This window comes from Rhinoderma darwinii, chromosome 2 (genome assembly GCF_050947455.1).
Source record: "Rhinoderma darwinii isolate aRhiDar2 chromosome 2, aRhiDar2.hap1, whole genome shotgun sequence".
NCBI classification, from domain to species: domain Eukaryota; kingdom Metazoa; phylum Chordata; class Amphibia; order Anura; family Rhinodermatidae; genus Rhinoderma; species Rhinoderma darwinii.
Genome location: NC_134688.1, coordinates 463,345,023 through 463,361,809, shown reverse-complemented (window position 1 = coordinate 463,361,809; position 16,787 = coordinate 463,345,023). Strand labels below are relative to the sequence as shown.

The following is a 16,787-nucleotide window of genomic DNA, read 5'->3' as shown; positions in this document are numbered from 1 at the left end:
AAAACAATAAGATCAGCCAATGAACGAGCGTTTGCTCGATCATCGGCTGATCGTTGCCCTGGGCAATTATTACACAGGGCAATTATCGGGAACGCTCATTTGCCCAATAATTGGCCAGTGTAAAAGGGCCTTTACTGCTGAAAAAAACCGCGCGCCCACCTATCCCGCTCTCCCTTCCCAGCCATACCTTTCTTTCCCCAGCCTCCTAGTTCCCATCCTTTTTGATAATGACTATTTGCTCCTTGAAAGGCAATGACATACTAATTGTTTGGGTGATACCCCGTCTACAGAGTAGCTCGATAGCTTGAGCTGTAACTACATGATTTCTGCGCTCATTCTTATAACCTCTTAAAATACTTGGTTACCGAATAGTTAATTTCCTGCGTTCTTACACATTGTTATCACTGTAGAACGGTTATATGGCGCGATTGTGGAGCACAATATCGACATGTCTATTGTTATATTTTTTCTATTGTATTTGGTTAATAAAAACATTTTTTTGGAAAAAAAAAAAAAAACTCAAATAAATCTAAAATATTGGGCATCACATGCCACCTGTGGTCCAGCAAATAATACGGGTGATGGGTATTGTCAAGCGACTCAAAAATGGAAAGGTTTTTTTTCTCGCGTGTCATATAGTCAGATTACAAGAAGAGATCAGTGAGTTTTGCGAATTGAGACATGTACAGTGAGAGCTAAATGTCCGAGGGGGGCGCCTAAAAACTCAAACTCAGGCTTCAGTCACATCTGCGCCGGGGTCCCGTTCCCTCTGAGTTTTCCGTCAGAACGGGACCCTGACTGACACAAACCATAGGTTTCCGTTTACATTACCATTGATTTCAATGGTGACTGATCCGGTGACAATGGTTTCCGTTGCGCAAGGGTTCCGTCATTTTGACGGAACCGATAGCGTAGTTGCAGCAGTCACATGGGCTGAAACGTCACCCCAGGAGGCCGGGCAGGATGCAGGAGCAGAGAGTTCTGGGTAAGTATAAGGTTCGGTTTTTTTCTTAAAGGCGAATTGCAGCTTTTCTGCCGCAACATCTGCGGTGTTGTGGGTTTTACCTCCCTATTAAATTCAATGTGGAAAACCAGCAGCAGAAAAGCAGTAATTCTGCGACATAAATTGACATGCTGCGGATTAAAAAAAACGCACCGTAAGCCATTCTTTAAACGTTTTTTTCCGGCAGGTTTTTTTTCGCAGCGTGCGGATGAGATTTGTTCAAACCTCCTCCACTTTGCTGCTGCTGTAATACGCTGTGAATTTTCCACAATGAAACCCGTTGCGGAAAATCTGCATTATTTACGCTACGTGTGAACTTATCCTAAAAGTGCAAAGAGCCATGAAATGAGAATCTGGACACCGCGTGAAAAGTCTAAAATTGCATAACAACTGGCACTGTCTACGTGTATCGAGCGCTCCCTCGTAACGAGCCCTGAGTGAGATGTGTGAATAGGACGTTTTTTTGTTTGTTTTTTTAAACTCTGGATTTTAAACAGTGACTTTCCATTTACTGACAGCAAGCAAAGATCTTAAAAACCGTGAAAAAAATAATAATATATATATTCTTATAACCCTCCTATTGATTATCCCAATAACAGTAGGAAAAGTACAATAGTGTTTTGCCGGAGCACAGCGGTGCGAGTACAGGGAGAGTTTATAATCCGCAGCAGCTTCTTCACGCACAGTAGAAGTTTCGTTTTGATGTTTTCATTTTTTTTTTTTTTCTCAATTACAGTATAATCCAACATGCCCGATCCTGTGTTATCACAAGATACAAGCCGCTACCAGAACTGTAATAGGGGACCCATAAAGATGTAGGGGGCCTCTATCCCCTACCCTCCATATGCCTCCGATATCATCCAGCCGGACCTGTGTGTCCATCACACGATCAGGACATGAGTTTAATCTACTGGAAATAAACAAAGAGGTTATCTATTGGGACAGCAAGCAGAGATCTTGAAAACCAGATGGAATAGATACAAAAAGTATATTGGAAAAAATGAACTTTGCATTATACAAAGAATAAAATGTATTTGCTGAAACTGGAATACCCCTTTATTATAGATGACGAGCTTTAGTATTGTTAGATGGGTTGTCACAGTTGGAGGCAGTCAGCATGTATGGATTGTGAAGGAAACAGTGGTGACGCCCTCCTGCGACAGCTGCTACTTTAGTCATTATATTATCCTTCCACATCCTGTTGAACGATGTTTACTCTCTCGGTCTCGGACACACCCGCAAAAGATGAAAAAAAAACTGCAAACACGAGACAGAACATTTTCTTCTTGGCCCCATTAATTTGCTTTTACAAAAAACAATCCCAATAAGGCCCTGTTCACACGGCGAATTTTGCGTAGTGCGTCCCGCTGCAAAATTCGCCGCGGAATTATTCCTGTCGTGAGCAGGAAGTTTCCTATTCCCATTGACTTCAGTTCGGGCGGAATCCGCCTGAACCTCGAGCAGGACGCTTCTTTTTCCCGCTAGCTGAAAAAAAATCAGCTAGCGGGAAAAAGAAACGTCCGACTTCCATTGAAATAAATGGGATGCGGAATATTGCGGCAGAATCCGGCGCAAATTTCCTCTGTGTGAACAGGGCCTAACAGTGTCACGTCTGAAATTTAGGTCATAGGAAAGGTTTTGCAATCCTTGAAAAATTACAATTTGGAATGGGTTTCCTTAAAAAAAAAACGGCTGAAATTCTGCATGATCCTTACACTGGTATGGATGGACAAAAATCTGGCGAGGACGATCAGGTGCGGGACGTCTCATTACGTCTTATATCCGGAAAGTTGGATTGGTTTGTTGCGGTGACTTCTATCAGGCGAGTGTTCGAGATAGCAGCTCTTTACGGTCTTTCCCAATTTTTAGGGCCTGTTCACTTCAGTGTTCGGGTTCCATCGATGGGTTCCGTCAGACCTTTCCGTCGGAGGAACCCATCAACGGAAACCATAGCTTCTCTCGTTGTTACTTCTGCATAAAAAAAATAAAAATCTAATCTAATGTCGCAAAAGAATGTGATTCAGTCGGCATTATGATTATTTCAGGTCATCGTCAATATAGAAGCATGGAAAAGATAAGCTCACTAATAGATCTTTTGTGTTAAAGGGGTCCTCCTCTTTGGACAATCCCTTTATGTTATTTAGATCCCCTGACCATAAGCTGATCATAGGATGGCCTGATGCAGAGAACCCTAGGGATCAGCTGTAATCAACCCAGCAATAAGTGTTTAATTTCCCTGCAGTGCCACCACAGTTGAAGTGAAGTATTACATAGTTCCAAATAAAATGAATGGGCTGTCCGTGTAATACGTGGACGTGCGGGGTCCTTCAAAGTAAAAGGCGCTTTTTGTAGCTGCTCTCCACTCTCCAGCCCTTAATAGGGACCCCCTCTATTAACACAGTATTTGAAAATGGGTTTTCTAAACCAAACAACCATTTTAAAAAGGGGGTTTCTAGAGAGAAAATTGGTGGCCTATCCACAGGTAGGCTATCACTATCTGATCGGTGGTCACCCTCGCCGTCAGCTTTTTAGAAGGGGCCACGGCACTCCAGCTTCCTCCTCATTCCCTTTACTGCTCAATACTGTCAAACGTCGATACACTTGTAGCGGCGCTTCACAGTATTACCACCGTTTCCCCATTAAATGGAAGAAGGCTCTAGTACAGGGAACCAACGCTACAAGTGTGTCGGCGTTTGACAGTTTTAAATAGCTTGAGCGATAAAGGGGAAGCAGCACTCGCAAGAGGGCCGCAACCCCTCTAAAACAGCTGATCGGCAGGTGTGCCGAGAGTCGGACCCCCACCGATCAGATATTAATCGCCTGTCCTGATAGGCTATCATTTTTCTCTCTCCAGAAAATTCCTTTAATAATCCCAGGCGTCTCCTCCGGCGCACAGAGGCAGTGTCATTCTAAAAGCAATGGAAGAACAATGACGGAGCGCGGTCAAAAATCATTGTATCTGCAGAACTAATGCTTTCACGCTTCAGACCTAAAAGCCGTGATCAATATCTATGACTAAGCGCCTTCCTGCCTGAGACCCGTCAGCGTTAGCTGCAAACACTTCTCATTTTCTTTGGATTGCTCAACTTCAATAAAAAATGTATGATCTTATTTTAACCCATTCATGACTGCGGCTGTTTTTAGCCTTGGTGCCCCAAGCAAAAGTTCCCATTTCGGAATGCTACCTTCCAAATTATTTTGTAATAAATTTACTTTAAAATATTTATTCTTACTACACCTCCAAAATTTTTTATTTTTTGTGGGATAAAGGGCATTCTTATTATTTACAATTGGAGCCGATATAATTTCGTTTTGTAGGTCCTATTTAGGGAAAAACTGTCTTTTTTTTCTGGTTTCTATTTACCCCAAAAAGTTAATTCTCACACTCCCCCGCGTACCGCAAATACCAAATCTGTGTACGTACGATCTTGCTCTAGCGACGAGAACAAAGGCCCCACTTTTGGTTTACATGCATGTCCCTTCATGCACACGACCGTCCCCGTAATTACGATTCGTAATTACCGGCACGGCCAGCGACAGCCGGCCGTTTTTACGGGCTGTGCTCCCATTATAAAGTGTAGGAGCACGGTCCGTAAAATAAAAAAATAGGACATTAAAATGATAGGGTAGAAGTGGGAGGCACTGCACAATCTGAAATTGGGTGTATAGCAACGCTGCCTCACGATACTTGCCGCTCGTTTGGCCCATCCGGCATGAAGCTGCGTCTCTCCGTGCCCGATTTCAGATCTGGCGGAAGTGTAAGGCGCTGCACAACCCCTTTAATCAGACCCCAGACCCTCTAAATCAATCAGAGCCTGCACCCGAGGAAAAAAGGGACAACTTGGAAAAGGCTGCATTAATTATTAAAACCGTGGCACTACAGACTAATTTGAATCAAGGCCGGAGGTCTCACTACTCACTGGGGTTCCATAATATGGCGTTCTGTCACTGAACATGTAGAAGAAAATCTCCAGCAGACAAGTCGTACCATTGCCATCACCTGCTCACCTAGCCACGTAGCAGCGTCCATTTATTTTACCCCATGCAACCTCAAATTAAAGTTTTTAGAACAGAATTATCTTACCGTAGAAATCCCCATCTGCAAACAGTAGCTCAGAAAATACATGTCCCATGATGCATTGCCCAAGGATCACTTCGGAAAGTGTAGCACGATTACATCAATCAGAAGCTATGGTTATATAAAACATTCCAAATTGTGAGCAGGATGCTGAAGAGACACAGATGCAGGTCTAAGCACAGGAAAAAGCACAGGAGAGGAGACAGACTGTGCTATCTGCAGCAGCATGCATGTCACAGGCAGTGAGAAAATTCCAGCCGATTTCAGTGGACAAATTCCAGTTCATTGCAGAGGGGGCAGAGATAATAATTGGTTGGTAAATGTCTTACACCATCTACAGGAAACAGCAGTTTGGAGGAGATTTGGTGACCACAGCAAAATCCACAGAGCCAGGCGGATTTGCGGTGGTCATCCAGAACATTCTTGCTATGTAATGTCCCAGGCACATTCCGATTCATATTATATCACTCAGAAACCTACAAGAGACGTCATGACCGCAGGTGAGAATTCACACGGTATACAATGGTTTTCATTGGAGTTTCCCTTTAAGGGCTCGCTCACACTGTACGGTGCTGGTGCAGTATTTGCAAAAGTTTTCTTTCGAGCCCAAACTCTAAAATTGTAAACGGGGGAGAGGTATGAAGGAAAAACCGAGGCCAATAACTCTTTTTTGTCCTTAAGACTATTCAGCCCTGTAGTTCGATTCTGGGCATAATACAAGCTACAACCTCCATGATGCCAAGCAGCAGCTCTCCATCCTCAAGAGTCCAAATCACCGAGCAAATAATAGCTGGTAAAGCCACAAATTTAAAACCTACAGATGTAGCAGAGCTGAATTTGGCGAAAGTCACTGGAATATCATGATCTGTGGTTTTACAGACAGCTGCAGGTACAAATGATGCAGCCTCAAAGAGTTAAATGGCAAATCCAGCACATATGATGTAGGGAAGGTGCACAGTTTAGGCGTTATGTACCAGTTCACACAACAAACCACCCTGACACATCCAGGACGCACAGGGCATCAATCAGGCGTGTAGTGGGAACTGGCAGACGTAGCAGAAGCCTCTCCCTGCCCCGTCACTGATGCGTTCATGCGGAACCGGCAGCATCAACTCTTTCTAGAACCGGGGACAAATGATCGGTGAACCAGCGTGTGAAAAAGTCCTTGAGGCCATGTCGATTAAGCCCGTCACTGCATCTAGGCACAAGTGACGGCCATCCCAGATGATGCGTGCTGGGGTCACGGGCGGCCCACTTTCACTAGATCTAAAGGGATCTTATTGTCTACATAAAGTAGAGGAGAACCTGCAGTGACCAATAGAAAAAGAACAAGGACAGGTGGATTAGGTGGGTGCCCGCCTCGTGGGTCACAGTCCAATGACCCTTCAATGTAGAGGAAGGTCAAACCACAACCAATTCAGTGAAAAATAGTGATCCGGTTTATTCCACGAGCCACGTTTCAACTCCGTACGAGCCTTTCTCCAGCATCACAGTGTAACAGGGTGACCGCACACATATGTATCACCATTACAAATCTAATTCAGAACATTTCATATCAAAAGTATTAGAAATAAAGTGCAAAACGTGGCCCCCTACATAGTCACGTGGACCTATATGGCCTCATGTAAGGGAGTATTGTAAAGGTGAAGTGTACATGCAATACTATAAATATATCGTGTCGATAAGGTCAATGTGATGGACTACGCATGATTAACAAACGTGAATATAAAATCATCAGGTGTATAAAACATATATAAATTATAAATACAATGACTTCACCGTGTCCGGGGAAGCCGTCCGCATCCCATACTCTCAACTGAGCATGTCCACTAATTAAACCACGTGTAATCTAGCGTCTGTGTGCGTCGTGATGTCACGCATCATCACGCGCAATTGTATCGCTGGGAGTAACATGTGCCATAATATTTAAGGGCATACCCTCTGCAACATCGCAATAATGATAGATAAAAACTGACCAATGGAATGGATTTCAAATGGATGAGCAGCCATCTTGGTACACCTTACATTAAGACATGTCGGAAGTTTGTCAAACGTTTAGCTACACTTTAAAATGACATTAATGTATTACATATACTCCAGAGCTGTATTCAGTGTGCTGGTCGCTGTTGGAAACAGTCAACAAACTTGCTGTCAGACACGCCCCTGACAGCTCAGCGGAGCTCCAGTAACGCAGAGAGACCATATGTTTTTCCTACGCCGGATTACTGGGTATTATTGGGAGTTGGCCCAGCGTAGGATTTCTACGTATGCACAATCAATTTAGCAGCTACGACGAAACACACTACTGTAGACTTCTCAGCCGATTGGCAGGGAGGGATCACATTACTAGATCCGCAGCGCCTTTCTTCCAAAGGGGTGGGAGAGCCAAGTCACCTGACCACTCTGAGCCAATCACCTGATAGTCACATGCCAGTCAGGAATTCGAGGAAGCACGGGCATTTTCTGGAGCTACTGTCTTACTTTTATTGGGGGCATCTGATAGGTATCATAGGGCACACAGAGCTCTGCTACATAGGTCTCTTTTCTCACCTCTGTGCTCCACAATGCATTGGACTGATACATTACTCATCTACGGTCCCCTAAATTGGTCTGTCCAGAGACGCTGGAAGGTTGGAGGGGGTCAGTGGCATCTCTAGACATTTCTGGAAAAGGGAGTCTGGAGAAAAGCGCGGAGTGAGAGGCTGGAAACACAAACAATGTGAAGCAGGAAGCCCCGTGATAAACAGGATACTGACGGCCTGTGACGTTTCCATACACTTCTGCTGCAAGATGTTGTCAGGAGTATTACAGCCTCCAAACAGCATGTATGTCTCTTCCTCCAACACTTCGTGTTGTAGGCGCTGGGCCAAAAGTTTGTCCTGGGTAATGAGTTTTCCGGTTTTATGCAAACAAAGCTTAATCTTTGTGTAATGAAAAGTTCTGCAACTTTCTGATATACTTTGCGTTCCGATTCCTCACCGTTTTCAATATTTCTGCTTGCTGTTAGTGAATGGAACATTCAGGTTTCCATCCGTAGGCTGAAAACTTACATAGAGCTAATACTTCTCACAACTGAGGGTTTGCTGCAATTGTAACAGTCTAGACAACCATCTGTGAACCTAACAGGCTGGACTCCAGACTGATACATTTCACCTACACTGATACATTGTAACAAACTAGCCAGACTGGAAAAAGATTTGTGCCGATGCTGATGGATTTAGCTCAAAGCTGGATACAATTTTAGCAAATCCAAATGAGGAAACGGTTGGGAGACCCCTCAGCATTGTAAAATGTGATCACGTGATGAGTGGTTTAGAGTACTCAGTTTTATACACCCTATTAGGGAATTATGAATTGATAGAGGGGGCTCCTATGTCCAGGATCCTCATGTCTTGGCCGGAGTTAAGTTACAAAGAGCGTCTCTCGCGGTGGAGGACCTGCCCTGTCCTGTATTACACAGACAACACCTTGATATAAATAATAACTATGTAATGCTTCATTTCCCCTGTGGCGGCGCTGCAGGGAAACTGAGCACTTACTGACAGATTTCCGTGCAGATTGCAGCTGATCGCGTAGACTCCCAGCAGGAGGACACTTTGTGATCCACCTATTGTTAAAACACCCTTCTAAAAAGTAGGGATTGTCCAAAGCGGGAAAACCGTCATCATCACACGGTCATCGATGTAACTATAGAAATAATCTAACTTTTACTGCAGCGGTTACGACGAAGCGTAAACCTAGTAAAGACATTATAAAGGCCAGTACCTAACATTTATTATTCGATAATTCATTTTATTTAATTTATTTTTTACCTCTTCTCACGGACAACCCCTAAAATTCGCCAAATGTGAGCCTATCAATTCCCTAGGAGCTGCTGTATATTCATCACAGTGCCGCTAGTTATAGACATTGGACGTTCCTCTACTGCCCCAATTACTTGCACATTTAGTGAGGTTGATTTTATGCAGTGTAGTGGGGGTAGGAGGGGTGTGCGGCTGCAAGAAACCTCCGGTGCCACATTTCCCTTACGAAAACAGAAGAGATTTTATTTGAAAAAAAAATAAAAAATCCACCACGACCGATCCTCAACTCTCTTGAGAATGGATGCCTAATGGGGACTACCATAGACATGAGAAGGAGCATATATGGACGCCTGTAGAACCGGACAGTCAACGGGGGTTATCCAGGTGTATATACAGTATATAAAGTTATTTTAAATGAAGGAATTTGTTCACATCCAACGAGTCCAGGGTGTACAGGCATAATGTCCTCTATACACAGAGCTCATCCTGGACACCATATAGCCGTCACAAAGTACAAGCAGAGCGCCATTTCTTACCTTGTTCAGCTTCCCAAGCGATGAGATAAGATCTGCCCATTCAGTGGAGGACTCAAAGTTTCTCAATGCCTTCTCAATGACAGAAGAATAATTCCTGTATCTGTAATCTCCCAGCAGCTCCTGCTCTTCAGGGTCCATTTTTCATCCTTTCTGGAGGATGCCCTACAAAAACAGACACAAGGTGAGACAGGTCTCCAACAAAATGGCAGCAGGGACAGCAACCAATCTAATGTCAAATCACCGGCACTGATCGCCACCAGGGTTATGAGCAATCATTTAAATAGTCACATCCCAAAAGCAGCAGAGCCAGCTAGCTCAATCTTGCCAAATTGTGAGGTCTAGACAACCGGGTCAGAGCATCTCCAAAACGGCCGGTGTTGTGGGGTGTTCCCAATATACAGTGGTTAGTACCTACCAAGAGTGGCCCAGGGAAGGACAAACGGTGAACCGGCAACAGGGTCATTGCTGCGTTTTCTTTTACATCACGTGGACGGCCGGGTGCGTCGCTTAACTGGGGAAGAGATGGCACCAGGATGCATTATGGGAAGAAGTGAAGACGGTGGAGGCAGTGTGATGATCTGGGCAATGTTTTGTTGGGTAACCTTGGGTCCTGGCCTTCATGTGGAGGTGACACGTACCACCTACCTAAACATTGCCGCAGACCAAGTACCCCCTTCATGGTAACATTATTCCCTTTTGGCAGTGGTCTCTTTCAGCCGGATAATGCGGCTTCCACACTGCCAAAATTGTTCAGGAATGGTCTGAGGAACATGACCAAGATTAAGGTGTTGACTTATCTCCAAGTTCCCCAGATCAACCCGATCGATCATCTGTGGGATGTGGTGGAAAAACAAGTCCGACCGATAGAGGCCGCACCTCAAGACTTACAGGATCGGCTGCAGACGTCTCGGTGCCAGATACCACAGGAACCTTCAGAGATCTTGTGGAGTCCATGACAGGTCAGAGCTGTCATGGCGGCACGAGAGGGACTAAACAATATTAGGCAGCGGGTCCTAATGATATGGAAGATCGGTGTATTACATAGATATTTTTAAAGAAATCTCAGAAAACCCCTATAAGTATCGGCTGGACGACTACACTACAACTCCAGGTAGTCAGGACACCGGACACTACAGAGAACAGGACACGGCCATTATCATCCATAGTGATCAAGAAGACTCATTACTGCTCGAACCGCCGGATGCGAGGTCCTAGTCCCTAATCTAATCGGATAAAAAGGACTTTGACACTTTTTACATCACTAATTATTATAGAGCCCGAGTATTACATCCAACTCTGAGTCGCCATCCTGTCAAGATGATAAAAAATGATTTTCAGGAAACTTGGGTGACATCCAATATGGCTGTCATTGCAGCGTCACACAGCTTTTCCAGACACCAAAAAGGCAAATCTTAGTTAAAGGGGCCGTCTCATCACAGGCAGCCCTTTATGAGACCCCCGGCTTACAGCTGATTTTAAAGGGAGAAAGTGGCCGTTCATTTCCCCTGCAGCGGCCACTACAGGTGAAGAGCAGTATTACATGCGGCCATTCAAATAATTGGCCAACCATGTATGAATGGAGTTTTTACCTCTGTTGGGCTGTAAGAGCCGTATAGACACGTCTAGCGTGTACGGCTTGAACTTTCCTGGCGTATCGGCCAGACGTAGTGAAAAAATGAGATGTGAACAGGGCCTAACAGTGTATAAAAAAATTATCGCAACTCAGGAAAAACAAAACTTATACTTACCCAGAATTCTGTGCTTCCCAGTTCAGCCCGGCCTCCAGGGATGACGTTGTACCCCATGTGACTGATGCAGCCAATCACAGGCTGCAGCGGTCACATGGGATGAAACATCACCCTAGGAGGCCGGGCTGCAGGACGTCAGAGGGACGCGTCACCATGACTACGAGTAAGTAGGAGCTTTTTTTTTTTTTTTCTTACGTGCTATTTTCCGCAGCAGATATTCAAGCTGTAAAACGGCACCACAATTTCATGTGGTTTTCCGTCTGGAATTCCCTGCGGGGTCCTAGGCGGGTACGCCCTGTGTGAACATACCCTTAGACTGGTCATTCAATTATACCATAGAAAAATCCCCATCTGCATCAATGTCCACATCTATACCCATAACCAACACTATCCAGGCCAGCTAATAGGTGGACATTGATATGGACAGCGATTTGGACTTTTGACAGCACTGAAGCACCAGAGAATAGGGCAGGAAGAGTTGTCATGGGGACACAGAAGATCTAGAAGCATTGGCCTTGTAAGTTCAAGCACGTTATACATTTTTCACAGCTTATATAAACCTTCTGTTTGTTCACCTGTGATATAGATGTACAGTACATAGCCCTTGCTAATGCCAGGAATGATTGTCATGTGCCCACCACATATAGATGTTGTTTAGCGGCTCTTATATATTTTCCACATTCTCCAGGTGCTGCAATATTGAAGCTCAAACAGAGGTGGGACAGCGCTGGAATATTTACAGGCGCTGAGACTTCCCATTCAATGACTGCAAATTTCTGAAAAAAAGACAGAGCAGCAAACCCTCAGCTCTCCTGGGCACAATGCCGGGGACTGTAAAGCGCTGGTAATGAGGACAACCGGGACTGAGGAATGTGCTATGCGGGTGCACAATGTATACAGTTCATCATAGGGAACCGCTACAGATCGATTATATCTGGGGAGTTCCACTTCCAACACAAACAAAGACGCAGTGTCCAAAAAACCATAGGATTTATAGTCGTCCTCATCTATCGGGTCCTGGTTCTGTTTCTGGGAAAGCTGAGTAATAACCAATATGGCCGCCATGACAGTTTTCACTAGGATTGTCACCAAGCTTTCCCAGTCTCCTGATGAGGAATCTGTTTAAAGGGATTGTCTACACACGGACAACTGATGACCAATCCGCAGGATAGGTCATCAGTATATGATCGGTGGGGGTCCGACACCTGGACCCCTCACTGATCAGCTGTACCGGCTGCCAGATGTTATTGGAGCCAGTAGCAGATACTGTGGATAGGTCATCAGTTGTCTGTGCGTGGACATACTCTGCATATAGTTGCATAACGAGGCAGACATTCCGTTCTCTGGGAAAGCTGGGTGACAACCATTGAGAGCTGTAACATTAGACGTATGGCTTCTCACCCAGCTTTCCAAGTAACTGATAATAAAAACAAAACAAAAAACAGCTGAACAGAGTTTTTAAAGTGTAACTAAACTTTTAAAAAACTTTTGGCATGTCAGAAGTTTTGATCAGTGAGGGTCCGAGCACAGAGACCCCCACCGATCGCTAAAACGAAGCGGCAGAAGAGCGCTGTGCCGCTTCGTTTCTGATCGGCTTTCCTCGGAGCGGTGTGTGGGGCTCAAGTCCGTACACCGCTCGCTCAGCTTTCCTCAGTGCTCACACAAGCTCTTCTGCCACTTTGGTTTAGCGATCGGTGGGGGTCTCAGTGCTCGGACCCCCACCAATAAAAACTTCTGACATGCCAAAAGTTTTTAAAAGTTTAGTTCCCCTACTTGACAATAGAGGAAGAGTCAGGTAGTTGAGATAATACATTCAGTGTGAGGGCTCTGGGCAACAATGACAGTATTTATTTTAGCGCACACCCTGGGCATGTACCTGGTAAATATTAGCTGTGCCCCTCCCCCCAATGATGTGTTTACCATTAAAGGGGTTTTCCGGTTTTATGTAAATAAATGTTCTGCAGCTTTATCATATATTTTGTGTTTCAAATCCTCACCATTTTCCATACCTCTGCTTTCTGTCAATGAATAGGGACATTCTTGTTTACATCATTAAACCTGTACGGTGCTTATACGTCTCACGGCTGAAAGTTTGGTACAGTTGTATACGGTTTAGGCAATTCTGTGCGATCTCATTATGGATTTGTATGGTAGGGAACCGTGACAGGGCGCCCATAGAAATCGCAGTGGCGTCACGCGCAGTCGTACAGGGTCCGTACATACAGCAATGCCCAATACATTTTACCAGCACTGATACATTGTAGCAAACTGTTAGGAAAGGAGGCATTTGCGCTTGCTGATGTATTTAGTTATCTGAGAATTGACTACACTGGATACAATTGTAGCAAACCTTCAGCTGTGAGAAGTATTAGGTGAGAATATGTTACAGCAGTGAGGGTCGTGTTATGGCGTCACACAATCACGCGATATCACGAGGGTCATGACGTAACGTTACATAATGTCCTCAAGGGACCTGACAACTCTGACGTCACAACTGTCACATGACATCCCGTTACGTTGCACCAGAAATATGACAGGAGAAGAGGTATTTATATGGCGCCAACGTATGACTAGGTATAAAATAACAGCAGCCCAAAAAACATGGCCATCTAGAGGGGTGATAGTCCACCACAGGATGTGGTCCCTTGAGAGAAAGGTAACAGTCCACCATAAACCGTGGTCCCTACAGAAGGATGATAGTCCACCACATGCAGTGGTCCCCAGAGAGGTGCGATAGTCCACAAGAGTCAGTGGTCCCCAGAGAGGTGTGATAGTCCACAAGAGTCAGTGGTCCATCAAGTAAGGTGATACCCATAGCCAGTGGTCCCTAAAAAGAGGGATGATAGTCCACCATAGGAAGTGGTCCCTAGAGAGGTGTGATAGTCCACCACAGGAAGGTCCATCAAGTAAGGTGTGATACCCATAGCCAGTGGTCCCTAAAAAGAGGGATGATAGTCCACCATAGGAAGTGGTCCCTAGAGAGGTGTGATAGTCCACCACAGGAAGGTCCATCAAGTAAGGTGTGATACCCATAGCCAGTGGTCCCTAAAAAGAGGGATGATAGTCCACCATAGGCAGTGGTCCCTACAGAAGGATGATAGTCCACCACAGGCAGTGGTCCCCAGAGAGGTGCGATAGTCCACCATAGGAAGTGGTCCCTAGAGAGGTGTGATAGTCCACCACAGGAAGGTCCATCAAGTAAGGTGTGATACCCATAGCCAGTGGTCCCTAAAAAGAGGGATGATAGTCCACCATAGGCAGTGGTCCCCAGAGAGGTGCGATAGACCACCACAGGAAGGTCCATCAAGTAAGGTGTGATACCCATAGCCAGTGGTCCCTAAAAAGAGGGATGATAGTCCACCATAGGCAGTGGTCCCTACAGAAGGATGATAGTCCACCACAGGCAGTGGTCCCCAGAGAGGTGCGATAGTCCACCACAGGAAGGTCCATCAAGTAAGGTGTGATACCCATAGCCAGTGGTCCCTAAAAAGAGGGATGATAGTCCAGCATAGGCAGTGGTCCCTATAGGGGTCTGATATGGTACCCTTAGAGGGGTAAAAGTACACTAGATGTGGTCCCTAGAGGGGTGTGATAGTCCATCATGGCAGGTGGCCAGTAAAAGTCTATCGAAAGAGGGGTGATAGTCCATCAGACGTAGTGGTCCCTACTGAGGAGTGATGGATTATCCTGGCAGGTGCCGGTGATAGTCCACCAGAGCCAGTCACTAGTATACTGGGGATGTACCACGGCCACGGCGCAGGTGGATCCACACAGTGATTTGTAGGGTTGAGCGGTGTGTAACATATGGGACAATCTCACTTACAGCTCCCATATCCTGATCTCTCTGGACTACACCCACCTGGTACAGCCGTGTCCTGCCGCTCCTCCCTGCCAGGCATCAACCTCCACTCCGGGCCGGGCACAAAGTGCTGGAGATGTGGACACTGCTGGTTTGGCAGACAGTACAGGACTGCCAGCCAGCGGACCCGACCACTCTCAAGAACAGGGGGAGCCCTTTCATACAAATCCGGCTCTGTCTCTCGCTAGCCGACACGGATTATTGTTTTAACTTCTATAATTTAACACGACAACAAAGAAACTGAAATTATTCTACAATACTGAACAAATAATTTATTGTGGTAAAAAAAAAGGCAGATCCTCTATCCCCCCCGTGCAGCTCATGGTACAGTCCCACAGCCCTGCTAGTTGTGCAGGTTCTGCTACTAGTGGTGACGTCAGGCGAGCTGGATTAACCCCTTCGTCGCTGGTCTGAACTAGATTCCTACTGTTTTTCACTACATGGCATGATTCGCGACGTTATGCCGAATATTACGATACAGATTATACAGACCATCATTTCTCAGATGTGGGACTACAAATCTCAGCATTCCAAACCCATTAGTTCCTGTATTGTTGTGGAAGTAGACACCATGCAATCCTCTATTATATGAATAACATAAAAACACTGTCTAAAGTGAAAAATTACAGGGAAGTTAATTTTATTACAATTTAAACTGACCACAAACCAGGGACGTGCCCATAAATCATAGGGTCCCTTAGCAAAACTCAGAATGTGCCTCACTAAGAACTCAATATACTACATCTCCTCCTTTCTGTTTTTAGGTCCAAAATTCTGTGCTGAAGAATGATATAATTATGGCACAGCCACCACTAGGGGGAGCTCACCGCCTGCAGCGAGCTCCCCCTAGTGGCAGCAGCAGGCAGAAGAAGTAGTTTAGTGCTAGGCCCCTCCCCCCACAGTAGATGCTAGAGTGTGTGGGCTTAAAGGGATTTCCCAGAATCAAAATTTGTTACATATTCACAGGAGAGGTAATAATTTTCTGATCACTGGGGGCCCCACCACTAGGATCCCCGAACCTGTTTCCGTCATTCCCATAGACTTTGAATGGAGCGGCAGCGTACATGCCAAAGTGTCCCTCCATTCAATGTCCCCTCACTGCGGATGAGCAGTAAGCAGTGGTTTGGGACCCCAGTTCTCACGATCCCAGTAGTGGGGCCCCCAGCGATCCAAAAATTATTACTTATCCCATGAATAGCTGATTATTTATGATTCTGGGAAAACCCATTTGAAGGCTTTGGACACATTCGGGGTCTTTTTTAATTTTTTTTATTTATTTATTTTTAAAAAAAGCATTTATTTAGTGCTAAAAATAAGTTTTGACATTTAATTTTATTAAAAAATAAAATGGACTGTTTCACTTCTGCAGCTTCTATGTACCAAAGTAAATAGAAGCTGCAGATAGCCATTCTGTGCCAAATTCGTCAGTGAGCTGCACTGACGGCTCAGTGGACAGTGACTACTTTGTGCTCCTGAGCCATTTTCTAAGCTCAGCTCTGATCAAGTCATAGTGGTTCCACTTTGATAGAGGGGACCATGGGAAGCAGTCTATGAGAGAGAGGGGCATGGGAGCAGTCTGTGAGAGAGAGGGGCATGGGAGCAGTCTATGAGAGAGAGGGGCATGGGAGCAGTCTGTGAGAGAGAGGGGCATGGGAGCAGTCTATGAGAGAGAGGGGCATGGGAGCAGTCTGTGAGAGAGAGGACCATGGGAAGCAGTCTGTGAGAGAGAGAGGACCATGGGAAGCAGTCTGTGAGAGAGA

General features: G+C 45.4%; 1 protein-coding gene across 1 annotated transcript in view; it reads right to left on the bottom strand.

Annotated features, from left to right (window-relative positions):
* The window catches only part of DOP1B (DOP1 leucine zipper like protein B), a 101,979-nt gene extending 86,856 nt beyond the window's left edge, over window positions 1-15,123 (bottom strand). The window contains exons 1-2 of the mRNA XM_075854595.1: window positions 15,028-15,123; window positions 9,421-9,582 (exon numbers count right to left, since the gene is read on the bottom strand). Of these exons, the coding sequence (XP_075710710.1) occupies window positions 9,421-9,558 (138 nt within the window). The 5' untranslated portion in view covers window positions 9,559-9,582; window positions 15,028-15,123. The remainder of the gene's footprint in view (window positions 1-9,420; window positions 9,583-15,027) is intronic.
* Window positions 15,124-16,787: the final 1,664 nt, after the last annotated feature.